This window comes from Panthera leo, chromosome D1 (genome assembly GCF_018350215.1).
Source record: "Panthera leo isolate Ple1 chromosome D1, P.leo_Ple1_pat1.1, whole genome shotgun sequence".
Taxonomy (NCBI): domain Eukaryota; kingdom Metazoa; phylum Chordata; class Mammalia; order Carnivora; family Felidae; genus Panthera; species Panthera leo.
The window spans coordinates 99,971,263-99,986,065 of record NC_056688.1 but is presented as its reverse complement, the minus strand read 5'-3'; the positions used below and the strand labels follow the sequence as shown (position 1 = coordinate 99,986,065).

General features: G+C 44.2%; 2 protein-coding genes across 2 annotated transcripts; both read right to left on the bottom strand.

The window, feature by feature from the left end:
• Window positions 1–461: 461 nt before the first annotated feature.
• Window positions 462–1,394, bottom strand: LOC122200297 (olfactory receptor 4X1). The gene has a single exon (XM_042905839.1). The coding sequence runs from the start codon at window positions 1,389–1,391 to the stop codon at window positions 462–464; it is 930 nt and encodes a 309-aa protein (XP_042761773.1). The 5' UTR covers window positions 1,392–1,394.
• A 9,027-nt stretch (window positions 1,395–10,421) lies between these two features.
• Window positions 10,422–11,351, bottom strand: LOC122199938 (olfactory receptor 4X2-like). The gene has a single exon (XM_042905328.1). It carries the CDS (start codon window positions 11,349–11,351, stop codon window positions 10,422–10,424), a length of 930 nt encoding a protein of 309 aa, XP_042761262.1.
• Between the last annotated feature and the right edge of the window lie 3,452 nt (window positions 11,352–14,803).

Below are 14,803 nucleotides of genomic sequence, written 5' to 3'. Positions count from 1 at the left end.
CCCACTGGGCAAATTTTAGTTTATTGAGTTAACAGAATTTCTAAGCACTTGAGTGACTTCTGTTTCTCTGCCTACCTTCCTCCTCCCCAAATCCAAAGGTTCAGACTCCGCCAACACAAAAGCCACATGGCCACTAATCCCCAAGGAAGCCTTCCTCCTCTTCCATCAACCCCCTCATTATTCCCAGAAACACCCCGGTTTTCTGGAAGGGTTCATTCTCTCAAAACCAGCCAAGCTGCCTCAAGGTCACTGTGAAATGTGGAAGTGCAGCATTAGAAGACCCCTGCTAGACCTCATTCTAGAGCCTCCTTCAATCCTGTCCAATCCCATAAGGATGAGGAAATTGAAATTTAAAGAAAAAGGTGATAGGCCCAAGGTTAGCCCATCAATTAAAGGTAGAGGCAAAGTGAGATCTGCCCCAACTTCCCATCCCTTGCTCCTCTTTATTTTCCCTAAGTCATCTATTTCTCTTTCCAGATCACTTTCCTCCCTATCAGTCTCCTCATGGCGTTTTTCACTTCAGCATTCCTGAAGGAGTAAATGATGGGGTTTAAGAGAGGTGTGACCACTGTGTAAAACACAGCGACTATCTTGTCTGCAGGGAGGGTGACACAGGGCCTCATGTAGACAAAGGAACAGGGTATGAAGAACAGGCCCACAACTGCAACATGAGAAGCACAGGTGGACAGAGCTTTGCGCTGACCTTCTGAGGTCTGGGTGCTCAGGGCGTGCAGGATGACCACGTAGGAAGCAAGCAGTACCGTGAAGCTGATCACTGAAATGGAGCCACCGTTGGCAATGATTAGCACACCGATGAGGAAGGTGTCTGAGCAGGCCAGCTTCAGCACAGGGTGGACATCACAGAAGTAGTGGTCAAGGACCTTGGGGCCACAGAAGGGCAGCTGGGAAATAAGGAATGTTTGCCCGACAGAATGCAGCAAGCCCCCACCCCATGCTGCCCCCACCAGGAGGCCACAAGCACGCCGGTTCATGATGACAGTATAGTGCAGGGGCTTGCAGATGGCCACATAGCGGTCATAGGCCATCACTGTCAGGAGAAAGATCTCAGTGCCACCAAAGAAATGGAGGAAGAAGATCTGTGTGATGCAGCCTTTGAGGGAAATGATTTTCCTTTCAATAAAAGAGTCAAGGATGAGCTTGGGGGCTGTGACAGAGCAGTAACAGATCTCCACAAAGGACAAGTAGCCGAGGAAGAAATACATGGGGGAGGTGAGCCCTTTGTTGCCCATGATTGTCACCACAATGAGGCCGTTACCCAGCACAATGGCCGTGTACATGAGGAGAAACATCACAGAAATGGTCTTCTGCACATCCTGATTGGGGGAAAACCCCAAGAGAATGAGTTCAGTCACATTGTTCGTAGTTGCCATGTTTTAAAGCCTAGCAGACTGGAGTCAAGAAATCAAAGAACTCTCCTTCAACGATTAGAAACATCCTCCTCAGGCCTTGAGGACAATTGTCATTCTCCTCTTTGGGCTTCTCCGAAACATGTTCTCCTTAAGACAAGTGGACAAAACATCATCAAATGTTTGCTACCGACCCCCAAATAGGACTTTGTAATAACACTGCCTGGAAGTGTTTTTCTCTAAAGCAGGCACATACGTTAGTTAGTGAATCCTCACAACAAAAATGAGAAGATATTTTATATCTAAGAACATTGAGCCTCAGAGATTCAGTCACTACTTGAAGGCCTCACAGCTCGTATCTGACCTGAGATCTGATTCCTTCAAGACTAAGCTTCCACTACATCTCATGCTCCTGAAGTGGGCTTTATACTGGTTGTAGGATTTACATTTCAGATTTGTCTCGAGTCTTAACACCCTCATGTGGAACCAATTTTTTGCAGGGAGCAGTAGACCTTCTCAACCTCCATGATACCACAACCTGGGGAACTAACCAGGCTCCCCAAGAGGCATTTTTAAGAAGTCGAAAGGGGGAAGGACAGTCACCAACTTCAACCACCATCCATGAAGGGAGAGATGAAGAAGGGAGGTGTCTGCAAGGTGTCACGTGCAGACTGCCTCAATCGTCCTGGGGCCACTGGCCAAGAAACGATTCAAAAGTCTCTTAAATCCCGCTTCCTAACAGCCTATCATCCCAGCTTGCTAACTCAGGGTCTCAGAGCACAGCGAGTCCACACAGGGAAAGATGCTGAGGTGGGTAGCAGGACTGTCTCTCCAAGCGAAGGCATGTTAGAAAGAGCCCGACACACTGCAGAGAGCTCTGAAGACTGACAGAGGGGGATCGGACACAGACGATCCATGGTCAGGGCCTCTGAAGCGGTCGTTCCCGCAGGGAGAAACAAGCCCTCCAGGCCAGCCCTCCGAGTGTGGGACAGCAGCTGTGGCATTGTGACCAGGTGACAGGAACACAGAGCTTGGAGTCAGAGGAGTACAATCCTAACACAGCTGCTAACTAGCTGACATGAAACACATACAAAAAGCCCTCTGAGCCTGTAATGTTCGTCTGAAAACCAGAAATAATACTCTCTTTCCACGGTGCTGTTTTGAGGGTTGAACGAGCTCTCAAGTTCAAAAGCAAATGAGGATAGCGTAAGAGTGTCAGAATAGGGGCGCCTGGGTGGCGCAGTCGGTTAAGAGTCCGACTTCAGCCAGGTCACGATCTCGCGGTCCGTGAGTTCGAGCCCCGCGTCAGGCTCTGGGCTGATGGCCCGGAGCCTGGAGCCTGTTTCCGATTCTGTGTCTCCCTCTCTCTCTGCCCCTCCCCCGTTCATGCTCTGTCTCTCTCTGTCCCAAAAATAAATAAAAAACGTTGAAAAAAAAAATTAAAAAAAAAAAAAAAAAAAAAAAAAAGAGTGTCAGAATATAACTGAGTATGCTTGTCACCTCGTCAGTGCAGCGGGCGATGGGGACACGGGAAGGGCCCCCGCTTCACAAGGCAGGCCCTGACACCCACCTTTGCTTGTGCAGACTTGCAGCAGGCCGGGTTCTGATTTACGCATCTTACAACGAGCCTACAAAACAGTGGCCTACGTAATGAAACAGGACCGAATGTGCTAAGTGGCATACGAAACCCGACACAAAAAAGGCGTAACGCTTCTTCTTTTTCTTTTCCCACAAAAAAAAGAGAAATGCTGTGTGAGTCCACTTATACGAGGTCCCTAGGGTAGTAAGTTCAGAGACACAGAAGGTAGAAGGGTGGTCGCCAGGGGGAGGGGGAGGGGATGTGGAGTTAATGGGTACAGAGCTTCAGGTTGGACCAATGGAGGCACAACAATGTGAATGTGCTTTCATACCATGGAACTGTATAATTAAAAAGTGGCTTAGGCGGTAAATTTTTATTTTATGCTTTACCACTATTAATTAATTAATTAAACAAACTCAGGGGACTCTCACATTTCCCCTACTCCATACCCACCTCCAAGGGCAATGGTTGAAGCTCGGCAACTCTGTTCCCCGCCCCTGAAACTTAGCTTCTGAGTTATGCCCACTAGGGAGCCCGGTTCGTTTCACAAGATATGCAATAACCGAGAAACTCTGACACTTACTGTAGAAAATCCATTCCGTGTTATAGGGTAAGGCAAGATAGATATGACAGCCTTGGTAGGCAATCAACATAAGTCACTCTTCAGGAGTAAGACAGTGGAAGCAGCTACATTTTGCAAAGTACGGACCTCAGTTCAAATAAGAGCTGTGTGGCCTTGGACAAGCGACTCAACCTCTCTGAGCCTGCTTCCTTATCAATAAAATAGGCATAAGCTATCCTCTCACTGTTGTGCCCTTCCCTCTCTTCCCCACAGGCTCCTCTGTATCCTCCTGATCCACCCGCCATGTGCCAATACTCACACTCAGATGTTTACGCAGAGAGCAAGAACCATAGATGGGCGTGCTTCACCCCAATGGTAAAAATGGCTCTATTACGGGCCAAATAATCTCTGAATTAGATCTGAAGGTAATTGTTCTCTGATTCTACAACTGTTCCCAAGTTCGGGTATCAGAGAGTTCCTCTCAGAGGATTGGCAGAGACCGCGTTAGATTTCAGATTTTCAAAAAAGTAGTTGTGTTTTTCTTTCCAAAGTTGTTGAAGGTAACAGAGCCAGATAACCATCAAATTATTCTCTAAAAAGTTAAAAAAATGTTAAGTCTTTACAATGGAAGAGAGAGAAGGAAATTAACATTTTCAAAACTCTGAGCAGAAATGGAAAACATCTGAGAGACAATTTCACAAAGAGGTCATCAGACCAGTAAACCGTTGACAGTGCAGTGACGTGTCACCTGTGCGGTGACTTTAATTCTGACTCTTTAACTGGCAGGGCCAAGGAAGAGACTCCAAAAGGTAAACGTGTTCTTCTCAAACAGCAAGTAACTGCACATTTCCAGGTTTTGTGGTTCAGAAATCCTAAATAGTGACACACTTAGAAGCCTGAACACAGTGGCCCCAATAAGCAACTTCAGTGAACATTTTCCAAATCTTCACAATAAACCACAATAAATCTGTCTTACTTCATGAGTTCTCATTATACCTTTCTGCCATGGAACCCCTCCTTCTGTGGATTCTGACAAATAATATTGCTCTGACCAGCCTTTTCCAGCATGCTTTTCTCCCACTTGTCCTCCAACAATAGCCCTCACCAGAGGCGTCAAGGCGGGCCTCTCCTGCTAGCTCCCTCACTGAGCCACCATCAGCTGTTTGATTCGGAAGGAAGCTCATGGAATCCTCCTTCCACAGAAGAGGAATCTGGACCCAGAATCACACGGCCCTTTGGGCGGAGCTTGGACTAGACCAGGCTCCAGGGCTTCCTCCCAACACCTGCATCACTCTCCTCTCACCCACCAGCTCCTCCCCTGCTGCCCACCCGTGGCCGGCTTCCAGAATGGGAGTGGGGGTCACGCAGAGAGAGGAGATTCCTGTTCGTAACGCAAGCAGAGCAAACCTGAGGAGCAAGATCTAAAACGATACACCGGCGAGAAAATGAACAATAACGTGGTCCGACTCAGCTCTCCATCTTCCTGGGATGTGATTTCTGCACAGACAGCCTGAGCAGAGCTCAGAAGCCCAGGCGGGGAGAGGATGTTTCCGGAGTCGGCCAAACTGGGCTGCCGGGGAAAGAAGCTCATGCCAGACATGCCTCGGTGACTTGAGATCTTGGCTCCGGCACTTTGTCACCAAGGATTAGATTACCCATAGGTTTATGGCCTATATTGCACCTTGTCCAGGGCTTGGAACTCAGATGTTAATATGAGTTTTTATTTGATCTCTGAATCCTCGATCTGCTACTACATCTATTTCAAAACCAAGGGATCACTGTGGGTGTCCTGTAACAGCACAGAGGCTACAGGATATGTAGCAATACCTAGTATAAAAAATAAGCTCTCTTTTTGAAAATAATTCCAAAGCCTGCCTCACAGAGATTAAGTGAATGAACCCACCTTGAATACTGTTTGTTGTCTTGATTCTTAATTTTATCTTCTCAATCTTTTGTAGTCAGAAGACATTCATATCGATAAGACACCCAAGGAAAACAGATTTGCTTCACTAACAACCTCTATAGATAAACTGATCAGAGAAACAAAAGGTGTATATTAGCACTCATTGATCTAAAACTTGGAAATCTTGGCTCAAGATGGTCCTCAGGAAAAGGTGGGCTTCTGTATAGCCTAATCTCCATCCAGGCTCAAATGGGCTAATGCCTTCATTTCTACAAGAGAAGACCAGATGTGAGAATGTCTTAGCCAGGCCCCTCGAATTTTTCAAAAGAATTTCTCAAAAATGCGTGAGTCAGTAGTGAATTAAAAACTAGCTTGGCAAACCATTCCACGTTGGCCATGTTACCAGCAGCTCTGGTGAGAATCACTATAACACCTGCTCTCAGCCATGCTAGAGAGTTATGTCATTTAAGCAGGCAGGAGAGACTTTAACAGGGTGATGTCCAAGGTCTGCCCATCAGCTGAGTGAGCAAATCTAAGAAAGCCTCCCCATACGTGAAAGTGTGTGGACGCCAGAGTAACACCAGCATGGTGCCGATGTGTGTGTGAAAGACTCTGCCTGAGGGTCTGTCCATCTGTGGTAAGGGTTCAGTGAATGAGCTGATTCTGAATCTGTTCCACACATAGAGGCACCACTAAATTCTGATCTTCCCCTATGGACTCACCAGGTGCCATCAACGCCACCACCTCCAGCACTTGATAACTTTCTCACTAAAACAGCTACAGTGGGATGGAACAGGGCCAGTCCACCCTAAAATCCACTAGAATGAGGTTTGGGGAAAATGTGTGCTGGGAGCACTTAAGGTGTAGGAGATGTAGACTTCCATCAGAGAATTGAATTCCCTGAACTTTGTAGCATCTCCTGTCTGGGGAGTTTCTGAGAAGAGCAAAAGTCAACGTCCCAATTGCTTCCTTCAGAGGTTAGGGAACATAGCTCTAATTAATCCAATTATAAGGTTGGTACGTCTACTTGCCCCACATGATTAACCCCCTCTTGTCCTGCCCCCTAGAGGTTTCCCCCTAGCAAGTGGCAAGTGCATCCTCAAGCAAGTGGCAGAGAAGAACTCAATATCAACAATAGCCCTCTGAGCCCACCACAGACTTTCTCAAGAAGCTCTTGGGTGGCCTGTTCTGACCTCACCCCTCATGGGACCAATGATGCCAGGGAGACTTTAACCCAGTGGACCTGGACCACTTCCCACACATACTCCAACACGTCATCTGATCAGAGAATGCTAGACATGGAAGGGCCCGGCAGATCACCTTGTCCACATTATTCACTTTAAAGGTGGCAAGACAGCCAAAGAGGAAAAATTATTGTGCAGTTGCCCCATGCACTGGTAGCCTGGCTAACCCAGCTCCTTCCTGACTCCTAGCACAAGAGTCTTCCAACTGCTCAATCTTAAAGCCCTAAGTGTTTTACCACAAATTGTCAGCATATGATTTTCATGTTCAAGGGCTTCAGGAAGACTAGAGCTCCCTAACCGTTAAGCCTAATCTGCTAGGAACAACACATCACACTTGTGTTGGGCAGTATTGTGTCTTTCAACCTTTCTTTCTTTCTAACACCTCAGATAGTCAAAGAAACACTCTACTATAGTAGTTACTATTGTCATTCAACAGATTAGGTCACTGAGGCTCAGAAAGATCAGGAGAATGGTTCAAAATTACACAACTAATAAACTGTCCATCTGGGTCAAATGTCTATACATAACGTTTCCTGCCCAAACAGAATATGTCACCAACCACTGGTGCCCCATTAAGAAATGAACAGGTAGTGGGAAACCAAAGTAGGAAATGTGCCCCATCTGTTTCTGCTCTGGGTAGTAAGGCTGCTCCAACAAATTCTGTCTTGGGACAAATTATGAATCAGCGGTACACATACGGTTTCTTCCTCCTAACCATAATCCACCTGAAACACCACAAAAACTCAAGCTCCTTTTTTTAAAGCTCCACGAATTATCACTGTTTTAAGAAACCTATGTTAAAGGGGCATCTGGGTGGCTCAGTCGGTTGAGCGACCGACTTGGGCTCAGGTCATGATCTCACGGTTTGTGAGTTCGAGCCCCGCGTCGGGCTCTGTGCTGACAGCTCAGAGCCTGGAGCCTGCTTCGGATTCTGTGTCTCCCTCTCTCTCTGCCCCTCCCGCACTCATGCTCTGTCTCCAAAATAAATAAACATTTTTTTAAATTTTTTAAAAAAGAAACCTATGTTAAATCCTTTTGCATATACATCAGTAACTTCCTAATTTATTATTTGCATACTAAATGGCATTGGCTACTGTCATGGGCTCAGCCTTTCCCAACCTCTCACTAAAAAAAACAAAAACAAAAACAAAACAAAACGAAAAACCAAAAAACCTCTGGAGAAGAAAATAATGTTGAAAACTCTCAAAATCATTCACATCTGGCTTACAGTCAGAACCTGTGAAGAACTTCTGGGAGTCCCAGAGGCTGGTGGAACAGAATGGAGAAACATAAATAGTGGCCTGTGCGTGCATTTCTGCTGGCCTAAAGGGTGTACAGAGAGAGCACTTCTTTCCTACCTTACATCACACCTCCTTGCCTCACAACCACACAGGTATGCACATGCACACACACACGCACACATCATTTGCTTAGAATAGTAATACAGATAACTAATATTTGGTTTAATTTTTCCAGCTTTATTGAAGTAGGGTTGACAAGTAAAAATTGTGTGTATTCAAGGTGTACAGCATGCTGTTCTGATATATAATACACATTGTGAAATGATTAGCACAGGCAAGCTAACCAAGTGAAGAGTCAAAAATGCAAGAGAACACTGGCATCAGAATCGATTGATCAGAAGAAAGAAATCTATGAGTAAAAGGACTTCTGAATTTATCCAAAGGAGAACACAGAAAAAATAAATAAATAAAGGGTGTAGAAAGCCTGTATGAGCAGTGGGATATCATTAAAAGAAACAGTCTAGAATGACTGCAGTCCAAGAAGGAGACAAGAGGGCACAAATCTTATTTAAAGAAATAATGGCTGCATACTTCCCAAATCCGGGGAGATGTTTGGACATCCAACTTCATGAAACTAATAGATCACCCCAAACTTTCAATACAAAATGATCTTCCCCAAGACCATTATAATGCAACTGTTTAAAAGCAAAGATAGAATTTTAAAAGCAGCAAGAGAAAAAAAATTCTCTCACACAAGAGACCTCCAAGACCATCACTGACTCTCTCAGCAGAAGCCTTCCAGGCCCGGGAAGAGTGGAATGGTATATTCAAAGTGCTAAGGGAAGGGTGTCCGGGTGGCTCAGCTGGTTAAGCGGTTAAGTGGTTAAGGGTTCAACTTTTGATTTCAGCTCAGGTCAGAATCATGTTTCCATGAGATCAAGCCCCAAGGGAGCTCTGTGCTGACAGTGTGGAGCGTGCTTGAGATTCTCTCTCTCCCTCTCTCTCTGCCCTTCCGCTGTGCACTCTCTCTTTTTCTCTCTCTCTCAAAATAAATAATAAACTTATGAAAAAAATCATTTAAAAAGTCCCCCCCACACACACACACACACACGTAGACACACATAATAAGCTATCTAATTTGCAAAGCATTTTAATTTTATATTTTAAAATAATTTGATTTACAAAAAAGTTGCAATAATACAAAGAACTCTTGTATACCCTTAACCCAAATTCCCCCAAATATTAACATTTTGCCACATTTTCTTTACCATTCATTCTCTCACTAGATAGACAGGTAGGCAAACAAATTTTTCTGAAATGTTTCAAAGTTGATGACATAATGCCCACTTACCTTTAGATATCTTACTAAATAATTCCCCAATCCAAGGACATTCTCTGACATAAACACACTACAATTATCAGAATCAGGAAATAACTCTGATACAATTCTATCGTCCCCTCAACACAGCTTGTGCTCACTAATGACCTTCATCCAGTACAGAATCCAATCAAGGATCACAGGTTGCATCTAATTACCTATGTCTGTATCTGGAAAAATTCTGTAATCTCTTATTCATATTTTGAAGAATGCAGGCTGTTAATTTTGCAGAATATTTTTCAGTTGGGGTCTGCCTGATATTTTGTCATGGTTAGACTCAGATTGTGTATTTGTGGCAAGAATACCACAGCAATGTTATCCTGTGCCTCTCCAGTCTCAATACTGATGATGTTTACTTGAGTAAATGTTCAAGGGAATGTCTTCCAGTTTTCTCGACTGTAGAGTCGTGTTTGTCTTTTGCAATTAATAAGTATCTTATGGGGAGATACTTTGAGACTATGTAAAATCTTGTTTGCCATCAAGAAAATGTTTAATGACAGTGTTTAATTTGTCAAGAGTACTTTCACAAGAAAGGTTATTACAACCCTTTTAAAGTTTATTTATTTTGAGTGAGAAAGAGCACACGCAAGCAGGATAGGGGGAGAGAGAGAGAGAGAGAGAGAGAGAGAGAGAGAATCCCAAGCAGACTCTGCACTGACTGCATAGAGCCCCAAGCAGGGCTGGGACTCACGAACTGTGAGAACATGATCTGAGCTTAAATCAAGAGTTGGACACTCAGCCAACTGAGCCACCCAGATGCCCCTACAATCTTTCTAAGAATCAATTTAACACTATACATCAAGGTCATTATCCCTTTTAACACAGTAAATTCATTATAGCAAGTGAGTCAAACAGAATTTCAGAAGTATAAAGATTTCCATTCAAGAATACTTAACACAGTGTTATTTATAGCAATAAAAAAGTTAGAAACAATCTAAACATCTAACAGAAAATGGGCAATCAAGTTATAGATATATCCATAAGAGGAACTATCTCACAGGTCATTTGAATACAGTGTTGGGAGATGAGACCATTACAATTACTCCAGAAATAACAAGTGCTGTGACCTTTCCTTCACCCTATTCTGCCCCTTCAGTTTGGACTCAGCATCATTCTAAACCCAAGGATCAATACCAAGAGTCAGCCTCTATTTCTCATCTAGCTTCGTTGTCCTGATCCACAGTTTCTTCATGGCCTTCTTCACTTGAGCGTTTCTCAGGGAGTAGATGACAGGGTTGAGGAGCGGCGTGATGACGGTGTAGAACACGGCCACCATCTTGTCTCCAGACAAGGTGGTGGAAGGCCTCATATAGATGAAGATGCAGGGCCCAAAGAATAAGGTAACCACGGTGATATGGGACCCACAGGTGGAGAGGGCCTTACTCCGCCCCTCAGAGCTTCGAGTCCTCAGATGGAGTAAAATGACCACATAGGAGGCTAAGATGATCCCAAAGCTGATCACAGACAAGGTCCCCCCGTTGGCAACAATCAGCAGGCCGACGAGGAAGGTGTCAGAGCAGGCAAGTTTGAGCAGGGGAAGCAGGTCACAGAAATAGTGGTCAATCACATTGGGGCCACAGAAGGGCAAGTGGAGGAGCAGGAGGATTTGGGCAAAGGAATGCACAAAGCCCCCCACCCATGCTACTCCCACCAGGACAACACACACTTGCCGGTTCATGATAGTCCTATAGTTGAGGGGCCTACAGATGGCCACATAGCGGTCATAGGCCATCACAGTGAGCAGGAAGATCTCAGCACCACCAAAGAAGTGCATAAAGAAAAGCTGTGTCATGCAGCCCCACAGTGATATTGCTTTTCTTTCAGTCAGCAAATCTGAGATGAGTTTGGGGGCCGTAGTAGAGGAGTAGCAGATCTCCACAAAGGACAGGCAGCTGAGGAAGAAGTACATGGGAGAACCAAGACTTCTGCTGGTCATGACAGTGAGCACAATGAGGGAATTCCCCAGCACAACTGCTGTGTACAAAAGCAGAAATAGCACAAAACAAACTTTCTGCACCTCCCAGCTGGGAGAAAGTCCTAGGAAAATGAATTCAGTCACGTTGTGTATGCGAGCCATGAAGTTGCCACAGGAGGCAGTAATTTGTGTGGGGTGATCTGAAATGATACAAAAGACTCATTAAGTGCATGGATGAGGTATTAATCCCTTGCCAATCTGTGAGCTGGATATTGAAAGATGAGTAGACTTTAGTTAGTTATGTACAGAAGGAAAGAACAGTCCAAAAAAGAAGAGTGTACAAAGTCATGAAAATCCACCCACGTGTGGCTGGAGTAAAGGGCAGAATATAAAAAATAAAACTGGAGACAGAGTCTAGCACTAGTTCCTGAAGGACTGTTGTGCGCTTGGGGGTTTATCCTGCAGACGACGGGAAATCTTCAGGAATGTTCATCGGCTGGAGAGTAAAATCCCTTTGTATATGGAGGTTGGACTAATGGGAGGAGACCAGAGGAGGGGGCACCTATTAGGAGATGAATGTCCCCTCAGATGATGGTGGCAGTAAGGACAGTGTTGCTGTCTCTATTTTAAAGGTCTCTCTATGGCCTTTGAATGATTTCAGTTGTCTTTTGCCTGCAGTTTTTCTTTGTACCACTTCCTCTTGTCCCCTTTCCATCCTTGGTTTGCAGAACATGATTCTCACCTCTCCACTTACCCTTCAGACTCTTCAGAAAATATACCTCTTGACACTCAGCATTCTTATTTCTGCTTCTCCTCCTTTCCCTCCTTCTACACTTGGTCACTTGGTGACCTCATCCCTTTCCAAAGGTCCAGCTCAATCCATACACAATTCCTCTCTTCACTGATACCTCCTATCATATGCCCCCCCAGGGGCAAGAGAAGTATAAACACCCTCTGCCCACAGCATCTACTCATGCTCTGACACAACCTTCTCTAATTCCAGCCTTCCAACACCCCAGGGCTTCAGCAAGATTGTGCACTGACTGATTTGTACACTGTCCTCATCCATGCTGGACTTTGTTCAAAGTGGCTGAGATCTGTGTGTATCAATACGGCCCCTCATACAGTGAGGTTCTGGGGTTCTGAGATTAGGAATCACATGACATCCACTCATGCCACAAAGCTTCCTTCCTCTAGCAAGTGGGGTAGGCTCAGCTGGTGAAGGACCACCATGAGCCAGAAGGAAATCACTGATAGAGTTTATGCCTTCAGAGACAAAGAGAGAAGAGGCCAGCACCAAACTCTCAGCCTAGCTGGGGTATTTTACCAAGAAGCCATTTATGAAAGGAAGCACTGCTATCAGTCCAGACTCGAAAGTTTACATCAGGTTTCTTCAGGTGGTATCTATGTGATGTCTAAAGGGTTATTAAAAATAAGTGGGCAGATGGGTGGATGGATGGATGGATAAACAGATGATAGATAGATAGATAGATAGATAGATAGATAAGAGTTAGATGAGAGATAGATAGATAGATGAGAGATAGAGTTCTTTAACCCCTCAGAGACCAAATGTCTAAACTGTAGCATGAAGATACTACCTGACTTAGAGATAGATCCCTCCCCCAGCCCATCCCAAGAGAACTTAAGTTCCCATCCTCTGTGTTGCCTTGAATTCTTCTGAGATAGGAAATGCATCTTCCAAATTCACAATCAGTGGTCCTCTTCTCGCAGGACATTTTCAAATTACGGCACTTTCCACACTAAAATGTAATTGTTTTATGTGACCATCTGCCCCCAGTAAATTGTGAACTTCCTGGAGGCACAGATTGTATCTTACTCACCACTCCATCTCCAGTGCCAACTGAAGCACCTGCCATGAGATAGCATTCAGTGAATATACAGGGGAGTGGAGGGGGAGGTATCTGGCTGGCTTAGTCAGTAGAGCGTGTGACTCTTGATCTTGGGGTCACAAGTTTTAGTCCCACACTGGGGGTAGGGAGTTCTTTTTAAAAACTGGAATTAGGAGTATTGATGCATAGGGGCACTTGTACCCCAATGTTTATAGCAGCACTCTCAACAATAGCCAAATTATGGAAAGAGCCTAAATGTCCATCAACTGATGAATGGATAAAGAAATTACGTGGCAATGAGAAAGAATGAAATATGGCCCTTTGTAGCAACATGGATGGAACTGGAGAGTGTGATGCTAAGTGAAATAAGCCATACAGAGAAAGACAGATACCATATGGTTTCACTCTTATGTGGATCCTGAGAAACTTAACAGGAACCCATGGGGGAGGGGAAGGAGGAAAAAAAAAAAAGAGGTTAGAGTGGAAGAGAGCCAAAGCATAAGAGACTCTTAAAAACTGAGAACAAACTGAGGGTTGATGGGGGGTGGGAGGAAGGGGAGGGTGGATGATGGGTATTGAGGAGGGCACCTTTTGGAATAAGTACTGGGTGTTGTATGGAAACCAATTTGACAATAAACTTCATATATTGAAAAAAAAAGGAAAAAGAAAGATAGAAATGAAATATCCCTTAAAAAATAAAATAAAAAAATAAAATAAAAACTGGAATTAACAGTGGGTAGAGATATTCCATAGCCTCTCTCCTTTTTAGCACAGTATTTGGTACTCTGTAGGTATTCAGAAAATATCTAAAGAATAAAGATCTCTGAATCCTCTCCATCTCTGAATCCCAATACCTAGCACTGTGATTGCCTCAGGAAAAGACCAGACCTATATGAAAGCACTTCGTAAAATGCCATGCACCTCATGGTAACATTCCCTTTGCTTCCAAAGTGGAATTATAATCATGACATGCAAAGAAGCACATGCTCACAAAACAAAACTCACCCCAAAGCTTCTGTGGCTCTGCTATTCTCACCAAAGGTTCCTCCTTTTGTACTGAACACAGAGATTTAAATAATGTCCGGAGAAGAGTCAGTTCCTGCAGGTTCCTCAGTTAGCCATTCAGAAAGAATTAAGACCCAGCTACCAACCAGAGCTCATATCTTACAGTAGACTCCAGACAGAGGATCTGCTCACCCTTTGGTCTCAGACTTGGAAATGCTGAGACTAAGCCACAGAGTCTCAATTGCACCCAATTTAAAACAAGAGTAAAGTAAACTTGCCTCCCAGGTATTCTTGAATTCTGGCATCTCAGCCTTGAGTTCACCCTGTGTGAGAGATACCAGAGGGGAAGTCATCATGATCAAGTGAGAGAAGGCTGCTCCCAAAGAGCTATACCTTTCCCCTTCCCAATCAGGCAGACAACCCCATGGGAAGCAGGACTTGGATAATAAAACCTCAAACTTCCTTGTTGGTAGCATAACTTTGGAATCAATAGGAAATGTAAAAAAAATAAATTTACCTAATATTCACTGGGTACTTACTCTGTATGGGGCTCTAATAGGAAACAATTACATGAAGCTCCAAATATTGAAGTAAAACATGTATTTATTCTCTCACGGGTCATCGTGAAGTTGACTTTCTGTGAAAGTCTATCAGAAAAAATATATTCCATATTGAAATATTCAGTTTAAAAAATCTAAGGGAGATAATTTTTTAATGTGATCTATGAATATTTGTTATAAGAAACACATTTGTTAAAAA

What these genes read in the sequence shown, in the direction of transcription:
- LOC122200297 (XM_042905839.1), bottom strand. Translation starts at nt 1,391, where the DNA reads ATGGCAACTACGAACAATGTGACTGAACTCATTCTCTTGGGGTTTTCC.
- LOC122199938 (XM_042905328.1), bottom strand. Translation starts at nt 11,351, where the DNA reads ATGGCTCGCATACACAACGTGACTGAATTCATTTTCCTAGGACTTTCT.